Below are 11,123 nucleotides of genomic sequence, written 5' to 3'. Positions count from 1 at the left end.
ACCGGACAAAAAAAATTTTGGTTTGTCTCACCTTCACTAGGATTAGTCTGTACGCATCAAAACTTAAAACGTTATAATTACCACAATGGCACAACTTCATTTTTAAAATGTTGACGAAGTGATAGATTCTGGTGTTGTTCCGCGGTTCGTTGAGTTTCTTAACGAAGAATATTACCCTAAGATTAAGTTTGAGGCAGCTTGGGCTCTGACAAACATTGCATCTGGAACATCGGATCATACGAAAGTTTTAGTAGATCACAATGCTGTTCCAATCTTTGTCCAGCTTCTTGCTTCTTCCGGAAGCGATGATGTTTGCGAGGAAGCTGTATGAGCATTAGGTAACGTCGCTGGTGATTCCCCCACAAAATGTTCTTAGATGTGGAGCATTGGCTCCACTGCTCATTAAGATTAATGAGCATACCAAATTGTCAATGACTCAATGCTTAGAAATGTTGCATGGGCATTTTCAAACTTGTGTCGTGGCCAGTTCATCCCCACGGTATTTCCGGTTCTTTAACAACTAATTCATTCTACTGATGAACAAGTCTTGACAAATGAATAAACTTGCAAACATAAAAAAAAACCAATGTTGTTATAAAGTGAAAAGTAATTTTGTTGTTTGTCATATGATATTCTAACAAAAACCGTAAGTCTGATTTTACAACAAAACACATCAAGACAACAATGCAAATATTTTATTATATGTAGATATGGAGATGACCAAGATTCGCCATGAAAGACATCGGCTACAATCACTACAAGAAAACAGGCGATTACCGACTACGATCGGCGACTAATTGTGTAGTCGCTAAATTAGACGACTAATATACGACTATTATACGACTAATGTTACGACTACAATTATATAGTCGTCGTATTGTCGCTAATTAACGACTACATACTGTAGTCATTCTAATAGTCGTTAATTAGCGACTATTATACGACTACAATTAAAACCCCGACTATAGTCGTATTTTAGTCGCTAAATTAGCGACTATATTGAATGACTAATGACTGTAGTCGCTAAATTGGCGACTATATTGAATGACTAATGACTGTAGTCGCTAAATAGGCGACTATTTAGCGACTGATTCGGCGGGTCGCATAATAGTCGTTAAAAAGTCGGTAAATAGTCGTAAAATGCCGGTAAAAAACATGTTTTTTTCATGAAGAGGTAGATGGGGTTGGTGTACCGGTTTTTGGCGAGTAAAAGTAATAGTCGTATTTTAGTCGCTGTTTAGTCACCAAATTTGTCTATATAACAAAAATCACTCTCTCTTCTCTTCATTACAACAAACATAATCAACACTTAAAAGAAAAAAAAAACAGAGCGTTTATAAGAAAAAAAAACGTTTATAGTTATTTATTCTAGAGGAATGGCGGAAAATTACAATTATGGCGGTAATGACAGCGGTAATTATCGAGAGTGGATGTACAAGAGGTTCGATGAAGCAACGGGAAATTTTTCAAAAGAATTTGAAGCGGGTGTGGAGGAATTCTTGACGTTTGCAAATAGCCAGCCTATAGTCCAGAGTAATCGCGGTAAATTCCACTGTCCTTGTAGTGTTTGCAAGAACAATAAACATATCTCGGGTAGAAGAGTTATGAGTCATCTGTTTAGTCATGGATTTATGGTAGATTATTATGTTTGGTATAAACATGGAGAGGAACTCAATATGGATATAGGACCAAGTTACATTGATAGGACGTATGTAAGTGAGAATTATGAAGTAGGGGGTAATGTAGCAGAAGATCCATATGTGGATATGGTGAATGATGCATTTCGTTATAATGTGGGGGTTGATGATAACTATTATGAGGATGTTAGTTATCAGAATGTGGAAGAACCGGTACTAAACCATTCGAAGAAATTCTACGACTTGTTAGAAGGTGCAAAAAATCCATTATACGATGGTTGTCGTGAAGGCCAGTCGCACTTATCGTTAGCTGCTCGAGTCATGCAAAACAAAGCGGATCATAATATGAGTGAAAAATGTGTGGATTCGGTTTGCCAAATGTTGACTGATTTTTTACCAGAAGGAAACCAGGCAACCGGTTCGCATTACCATACCGAGAAATTGATGCGCGATTTAGGTCTTCCTTATCATACAATTGATGTTTGTATGAACAATTGTATGCTTTTTTGGAAAGAAAATGAAAAGGAAGATCAATGTCGGTTTTGTGGTGCACAAAGATGGAAGCCTAAGGATGACCGTCGAAGAACCAAAGTACCATATAGTCGTATGTGGTATCTACCTATTGGTCACCGATTGAAGAGAATGTATCAGAGCCACAAGACAGCAGCGGCAATGCAATGGCATGCAGAGCATCAATCAAAGGAGGGAGAAATGAATCATCCTTCTGATGCGGCCGAGTGGAAATATTTCCAAGAGCAACATCCCCGGTTTACCGAAGAACCTCGTAACGTTTATCTTGGATTATGCACAGATGGGTTCAATCCATTTGGCATGTCTCGTAATCATTCGTTGTGGCCAGTGATCCTAACTCCATACAATTTACCCCCTGGTATGTGCATGAATACAGAGTATTTGTTTCTTACAATTCTGAATTCAGGGCCTAATCATCCGCGAGCTAGTCTCGATATCTTCCTCCAACCGCTTATTGAGGAGTTAAAAGAGTTGTGGTCTACTGGGATCGATGCATACGATGTATCTTTGAATCAAAATTTTAATCTGAAGGCAGTGCTGATGTGGACGATAAGCGACTTTCCTGCATATAGCATGTTATCAGGATGGACCACCCATGGAAAATTATCTTGTCCAATTTGTATGGAGGATACAAAGTCTTTTTATCTACCTAAGGGAAGGAAGACGTGTTGGTTTGATTGTCACCGAAGATTTCTTCCTCACGGTCATCCATTAAGGAAGAACAAAAAAGACTTCCTAAGAGGAAGAGACGCATCTAAAGAGTATCCACCTCAATCTTTGACCGGTGAACAAGTTTATTACGAGAAGTTGAATGGTGTAAATCCACCATGTACCAAGGACGTCGGTGGAAACGGTCACGAAAAGAAGATGCCTGGTTATGGGAAACAACATAACTGGCACAAGGAAAGCATACTACGGGAGCTGCCGTATTGGAGGGACCTCAATCTTCGTCATAATATTGATGTGATGCACACAGAGAAGAATTTTTTGGACAACATTATGAATACTCTTATGAATGTGAAGGGTAAATCAAAATACAACATCATGTCAAGATTGGATATAGAACAATTTTGTTCTCGGCCACAGTTACATATTGATAGTCGGGGTAAAGCTCCTTTTCCAGCTTACACATTGACAGCAGCTGCCAAAACAAGTTTATTGGAATGTGTGAAACATGCGGTTAAATTTCCAGATGGTTATTCGTCAGACTTGGCTAGTTGTGTTGATATGGAGAATGGCAAGTTTTCAGGCATGAAGAGTCATGATTGCCATGTTTTTATGGAGCGACTACTTCCATTTATCTTTGCAGAAATCCTAGACCGGAACGTCCACATTGCGTTATCAGGTACTAATAATCACACATTCCATATAGTATTTATTCTACTTATCTTTAAACATGTTTTGATGATACACTTAACCTCTTAATTGTATGTATAGGGATTGGAGCATTTTTCCGGGACTTATGTTCGAGGACTTTGCAGAGTAGTCGCGTTCAGATTTTAAAGCAGAATATTGTCCTAATCATATGCAACTTGGAGAAGATATTTCCACCATCATTTTTTGATGTGATGGAGCACCTGCCTATACATCTCCCGTACGAAGCTGAATTGGGTGGACCTGTCCAATATAGGTGGATGTATCCTTTTGAGAGGTTTTTCAAAAAGTTGAAAGGAAAAGCAAAGAACAAAAGATATGCGGCAGGATCAATTGTTGAATCATATATAAATGACGAGATTGCTTATTTCTCAGAGCACTACTTTGCCGATCATATACAAACAAAATCAAGGTAATTTAATGCATTGATCACTATTTTTGATGTGAATTACTTTTAATTAACTCATTTGGATCAGGTTAACAAGATTTGATGAAGGCGAAGTACCTGTATATCATGTCCCTGGAGTACCTACTATTTTTACTCACGTCGGGAGACCAAGTGGGGAAATGCATGAAGAATGGCTTTCCGAAAAAGACTATCAATGCGCACATGCATATGTTTTACGAAATTGTGACTATTTTCAACCAATTGAGAGGTATATAAGTTGATATCTCTCCTAAAATCACTCTTTAATTTGTAATATACATGATAATTTCTAATATATTTGTTTCTGTTTTGCATAGTATGTTCGAGGATTTTTTATCTACAAAATATCCAGATTTGACCAAAAAAGAACTCTCCACGAAAAGAGCTGAAGAATATCATTTATGGGTGAAAGACTATGTACGTCATTAAATAACTTCTACATGCATGGATTTCAACTTTTGTATTGATGTTGGTTTATATTTATATGCAGGTTACATATTGGAATTCGACGAATCCATTTCCTACTTGGGTTCAAGAGATAGTCCATGGACCTTTGAACAAGGTCAAAACTTGGCCAATGTACTTTACAAGAGGTTATTTGTTTCATACGCAGAAGCACGGAGCTGGACGAAAGACATGTAATTATGGTGTGTGTGTTAAAGGTGAAAATTACACGGATGCATCAAATGAGGCAGATTTCTATGGAACCTTAACGGATATTATTGAACTCCAGTATGAAGGCATGGTCAATTTGAGGATCACTCTTTTTAAGTGTAACTGGTATGACCCTAAAATCGGTCGTGGTACTCGGAGGAGAAATGGTGGCGTAGTAGACGTTCTATCATCGAGAAAATACAATAAATACGAGCCATTTATTCTAGGTATGTACTTATGTATACCAACCATTTATTCTTGATATCATATATATATATATATATATATATATATATATATATATATATATATATATCTCTATAAATCTCATGCAAATTTTTATGTCTACAGCCTCTCAAGCAGATCAAGTTTGTTATATTCCATATCCATATACAAAGAAACCGAAGCAAATTTGGCTCAATGTTCTAAAAGTGAATCCAAGAGGAAACATTTCAGGAGAATATGAAACCAATGATCCGACTCTTTTGCAAACAGAAAATGATGATGCTGTTTTGATGACTACAATTGAAGATCTTGTACCAGACAATCCGGTAGAGAGATCAAACCCAATAGTCCTCGATTACGATGTCTGCGATGCTGAACCAGAAGATGAATTCCGATGCAATTTATCGTCTTCTGATGAGGAAGAACCAGAATCCGATGAACCTTACTAAATATTTTCTATATGTTCGTACTTGTGTTTTTTTGTATGATATTAATTATGTTTATATGTTAAGGTTATCTACTTATGTTTATTATGTTTTAAATAAAAATGCGACATTTTACCGTCTTTTAAACGACTATATATCACCTTATGCGACTAATTGACGTCTAAATAGCGACTAAAATAAATGAAATGAGCCAATTACTCGGTCCAAGCCCAATAACACCCAACCCAGAATATATATTAACTTATGCGACTAATTGACGTCTAAGTAGCGACTAAAATCAATTTAATGGGCCAATTTACTCGGTCCAAGCCCATCAGTAGACGGAACCGCCCGAACAAAAACGACACAACCCTAATTTTCCTCATTTCGCCTCTTTCGATCTTCTTCTTCTTCCCCAATTCTCTCTGAAAACCCTAATTTTTTCTTTCTCTGTTCGATCGATTTCTTCCCCAATCGATCGATTTACTTCGATCTTCTTCTTCTTCTTCCCCAGTTCTCACTGAAATCGATCGATTTACTTCCATCTTCTTCCCCAGTTCTCTCAGATCTCTCAGATGGGTGGCCGAGGAAGAAGGAGAAGAAACGTGCCTAACGTTTCTCAGAGAGTCGTAGGGACGACGCCTGGTCTACGACCTAATAGTCTACCCAGTCAGTACAACTTCACTCCGGCGGTCCAAGTGCCTCCGACGCAGTCTCCTCAAGTACCACCTGCTAATTTACAAGCTCAGGCAACGACAGTCCGGGACTATCCACCGCCTCAGCAACTATTCCAGAACTCCGGAACTCAACCACGTGGAGTTGATGCGACTCACTCAGAAGAAGTGGAGAACAACCCACAGCCTCAAGCGACTCCTCAGCAAGAGGCTCCAACCTCACCAATTGTTCAGGATTCTCCAGCTCATAGTGAGGCTCATCCCCACACGACTTCCTCGCAAGGCAACAACTTCCAAGACGAGATTTCTCACGAGTTGCCGGAGCTGCAGGAGGACTCGCTGCGGGCATTGAATGTGTTTCTTAGTGTGCCTGGTAGGGAACAGTGGACCACCGTGCTCTGTCCCGAACCCGTGGAAAACACCTCATGGTATGATTCTTGCTTACTTCTTATTCTGCCTTTATTTTATGGTTTATGGAGTTGTTGTTTCTTGTTCTATGATGGCTAATTTACTTGACTTATTCGTCAGACCTGTTGCATAGTTAAATTTTGTGTGGACTAGTTGTTTCTTTTTCTCTGATGGGTAATAATCTTGAATAATGTCGACTTGTTGCAGACTTGTGTGTGGACTTGTTGTATCTTGTTCTTTGGTGGGTGATGAACTTGAAATATATGGACTTCTTGTATCCTTGTTTATTTTTTAAGTTTCATATACTATATTAACCTCTTTTCTTCTTTGATTGTTTCATATTTATGGAGGTTTACTCGTGACCATGGGAATGCACTAGTTCGGAAGATTACTAAAGTTTGGACTGGCAAATTTGATGCTCCCTACTATAGCTTTACTTTGGTGCTTGTGGACAGAAGAGAGAGATACTTTCTCGAATTCGCGGTACTGTTTTCTTTCTCCGTCTTTATCCTTCTAATATAGAGTACTTTTCTTGTTTCTCTGTTTTTACAATTCTGTTTTTTTTTTGTAGAAAACACACCATTGGGATCCCTTGATAACAGGCACCGTGCAATATTATTTTGAGGATATATGTCAGCGCCGGATGAAAGATATGGTTAGCGGAGCGAGGACAAGTCGAGAGCGACCTCCATGGATTGGTGACACTCTCTGGGAAACAATGTGCACCTACTGGGACACTGAAGAAGCGAAGAAGAGGAGTGAAACATATTCAAAAGCTCGCAAGTCTGACCGTGGCGGACTTGGTCCTCACGTTCATTTCTCAGGCCCTAAGTCGTTTCAACAAATCAAAGATGAAATGGTCAGTGACTTCATATATCTGTTATTTATTTATCTTTTCATTATGACTGGTTAACACATGTTATTTGGTTACAATGCAGGAAGAGCAACTGGGAAGAGCGGTCAGTGTTGGTGAGGTTTTCATCAAGACCCATACTAGGCCAGATGGTATGTATGTTGATCGGAAGGCGGAGAAAATAGCAACAACATACCAGCAGAATTTGGAACTGAGGTTGTCTCAGCTAGAGGCAGATGCTTCGAGTGTTTCAGATGGCGAGTCACGTCCCCGGGAGCTCACAGCAGAGGACTGCACCACCATCTTTCTGCAGGTTAAGCTTCAATTTTCCAAATTACATTTATATAATCTGGAGTTCAATTCTCATTCTCTAATCTCAGTTGTTCTCTTACTTTTTTACAGTCCACTGAGGTAGATTCTAGAGGAATTCCGTATGGAATTGGAAGCCTCAAAGAGACTCTTGGCAAGCGCAAGCGCTATGGACAGTCTTCATCTTCATCTACATCCTTTCTGGATCTGCAAGAACAGCTGAAGGAAGCTCAACGCAAGATAGAAGAGCAGGCAGCATATAATGAAAAGAGAGATCTTGAGGAAGCTGCCCATAAAGCTGAGCAAACCCGAGTGGCGGCTGAGCAAAAGGAGAAGCTCGCGCACTTGTCTTTGGTAGAGAAGTATCTGTGGCAAACCGATCCGCACTTCCTGGACTTCATGGCCGCTCATTCAGCTCCTCAAGAAACCACAGACCCTCTCTCGCCTCTTCCTCAAAATGATCCATAGGTTTCTCCTTTTCATCTCTCTTTTATCATGAACAAAAACTTTATCACTCTCTTAGTTTTTGATAAGTGTCTTTGATTGTGAATGGTGTGTATGTGTACTTTGATAGTGAATGATGTACTTTTGTATGTGTTTTGGCTTTTATTTGATTTGGAGTTCTTTTTTTTTTATTTGGTTTTAGATTAATGTTGTTTGGGTTATGGAATCAAACTTAGAAATGAAACAAAATCGGAATCCAAACAATTTCAAAACAAAATCGGAAATGAAACAAAATCGGAATCCAAACAATTTGAAAACAAAATCCGAAATACCAAATTCTTATATTAGTCGCAACAATAGTCGCCAATTAGTCATAAAAAAAACATATATTAGTCGCAATATAGTCGCTTTTATTAACGACTAAGTAATGACTATCTTACAATAGTCGTATTTATAGTCGTAAAATAGACGCCATTTAGTCACTACAAATTAACGACTATGTATACGACTGCACTAAACAGACCTTATATGAGTGTTGATTAATAGTAACATAGTCGCCAAATAGTCATCAAATGTTACGACTAATGAGTGACTAATATATGACTCATATATATTAGTCGTATGTTTGTCGTTAAAAGGCGACTAAATTTACGACTATTTATTTTAGCGACTAAATATTTACGACTACGGGTATTAGTCGTAACCTAGTCGTATTATCCAGTTTTACGACTAAATAGCGACTATTGTCGTAGTCGTAAAACGACTGTTTTCTTGTAGTGAATGAAAACAAAAAGTCCATCAAATTCAGCAGAATTCTACTTCTTTTTATGAATATGGTATAATAACTTTGTAAATTCAGTTTTCGAATCCATTTTGAAAACAAATAGAACATGATATTTAATCTCGGTAAATGATATATTACCTGGTAGTGGTACATCTAGTTTGTAATGTTGCGAGCCTCAATCTTAGTACCTTTGTAAATAAACAGAAGGAATGTGTTGCACTTTGTAAAAATCTGCTCCTCTTTCCGACAGTCTCTCCTTCCATTCAGTTTGCATCATTCCTATATACAGTTCTTTCAAGGAAGTGATATATCTCATCCCATCTGGAAGTTCCTTTAATTTTCCACAACTCCAAATAGTCAAAGTGTGAAGAAGGGGCATGGAGCCTTCTTCTACTATCCACTCTTCCCATTCCTTTAATTCAAAAATCGATAGAAACTGTAGTTGAGGAAATCCATTGCCGGAGCAAACCATTCTCTTCCCACAGAACGATTGATACTTTAAATGAACCTCTTTCAACTGAAACAACTTCTCTAGAATGGGCATGGGATCCTCCTCCAAACAACACTCTGTTAGAGTTATGGTCTTGAGGTGAGAAGGGAAATGTTGTACCTCAGGTAGCTTTGGCATATAAATCTTCAAATCCAACTTGTTGAGATGAATGCAATCTAAAACAAACCCCTTTATAATATTCGCGTCAAATCTATTTGCCCTGTGATCTATGATAGTAAGATTTTCCAGGTTTCTCAATCCACCTACTGATGAGGATATAGTTTCTACACTCATCCCATGATAGAAAGAGATTTCAAGAGTCTTGAAGTTGGTCATACCATGGAGATCCCCAAAACTACAATTCCTTGTTAAGAAGTTCTTCAAGGTCTCCAAGTTTACAAGATTACTCAAATCCAACTTTGTCTTCTTAGAAAGAGCCCATGGTAATGAGAGATACCTCAATTCTCGCATCCCCATGAAGAAATCGGGCATGTAGATTACAGAATCCCATTTTACATCTAAATTTAAATAGATCAGCAACTTTAGATTTCGTAGAGAATAAGGTAGATGAGATACCATAGAGTTTTCCAAGCTCAAGTATCTCAAGTGGATGAGATTTCCAATGCTTGATGGTAACTTTCCTCCTTCAAACTTGGATTTAGAGAGATCTAACAGCCTCAGCAGTTGTAACCTTGTAAAGCTTAAACTTGATAGCATACAACGTGTTTCCTGCATAACCGGGGAATGGGGAAACCTGATACCACTCATAACTAAAAGAGATCGAAGTTTTGGATTTTTTATATCTCTTGTAATATGTAATTTAGTAGGACCATGAAAGACAAGTCTGCGAGATCTACAGGGAGATTGAGAGTGCGCCATCGGGGAGCTATCGACAGAAAGTTGTAAGAAGTTCTCTTCTCTGGCTTTAGCCAAACAAACTTCTCTCATCATGTCATGCAAGTGAAACGTTACAAATCTCAAAGTCCTAATGTCTCTTTCCGCAATAACAACGTTTCTCGTCACCAACTCCTCTATGTAGCCATCTGCAACATCTCTAATGGTCGCTCCGTCATAATACCTTGGTTTTGGTATTCCTTCTGCAGCCCAATAATACGACAATTTCTCTACATTTATCGGATAATCTTCTGGGAAATGAGCTAGGTAGAGGAAGCAATGCTTCAAATATATAGGAAGCTCTTCAAAGCTGAGAGACAATACATAGTAAACCGAACTGTCGTTGTTGTCATTGAAATCGGTTTTTCCCACTATATGAGATGTAATGTTCTTAGATAATCTTTTCCAGTCATGCAGTGTGTATTTTGTAGATAACAAACCTCCTAATACTTTGACTGCCAAAGGCAATCCCCCACAATGGTTGATCATTTGCTTACCCATCTCTTCCATTTCCTTATCAACCATAGATTCTGCACAATGTCACTAAGATAAATTATCAATCTATATATAATAGCAATCTCAATAAATGCCTTTTGCATCTTTGAACGGTTGCATCTTTTTATCGTAACTTTTCATTTAAATATTTACGGCATTTTTTTCGGTTGTGTATTTTTATCGCATCTTTTCGTTGAAATATTTACAGTTATTTTTTTAAGACTGTGTCTTTTTATCGCATCTCTTTGTTAACATATTTACGTTTTTTTTTACAGTTATATTTGTTCAATTACAGTCGTATCTTTTCAGTTTACGGTTGTATCTTCATAGTTGCATCTATTCATTTAAAGTTAGGTCTCATATTACAGAGATTTAAATTTTGGTTTTCTAACTAAAATATATATTTTACGGTTGTTTTTTTAAAAAAGTTGCAATCTGAATAAATATTTTCTATGGTTGCAGTTATTTATCGTAACACCTCATAAACAATTGTGATTGT

The 11,123-nt window shown here is 37.8% G+C and overlaps 1 protein-coding gene across 1 annotated transcript; it reads right to left on the bottom strand.

The window, feature by feature from the left end:
* Window positions 1-577: 577 nt before the first annotated feature.
* LOC110224890 (putative disease resistance protein At1g58400) lies at window positions 578-10,688 on the bottom strand. The gene is made up of 2 exons (XM_021012625.1): window positions 8,884-10,688; window positions 578-746 (listed from the first exon to the last, which is right to left on the bottom strand). The coding sequence occupies exon 1, from the start codon at window positions 10,652-10,654 to the stop codon at window positions 8,927-8,929; it is 1,728 nt and encodes a 575-aa protein (XP_020868284.1). The 5' UTR covers window positions 10,655-10,688; the 3' UTR covers window positions 578-746; window positions 8,884-8,926.
* Between the last annotated feature and the right edge of the window lie 435 nt (window positions 10,689-11,123).

Source organism: Arabidopsis lyrata (assembly GCF_000004255.2).
Source record: "Arabidopsis lyrata subsp. lyrata unplaced genomic scaffold ARALYscaffold_1, whole genome shotgun sequence".
Lineage (NCBI taxonomy): Eukaryota > Viridiplantae > Streptophyta > Magnoliopsida > Brassicales > Brassicaceae > Arabidopsis > Arabidopsis lyrata.
The sequence above is the reverse complement of the archived record's forward strand: the minus strand, read 5'-3'. Positions and strand labels throughout refer to the sequence as shown.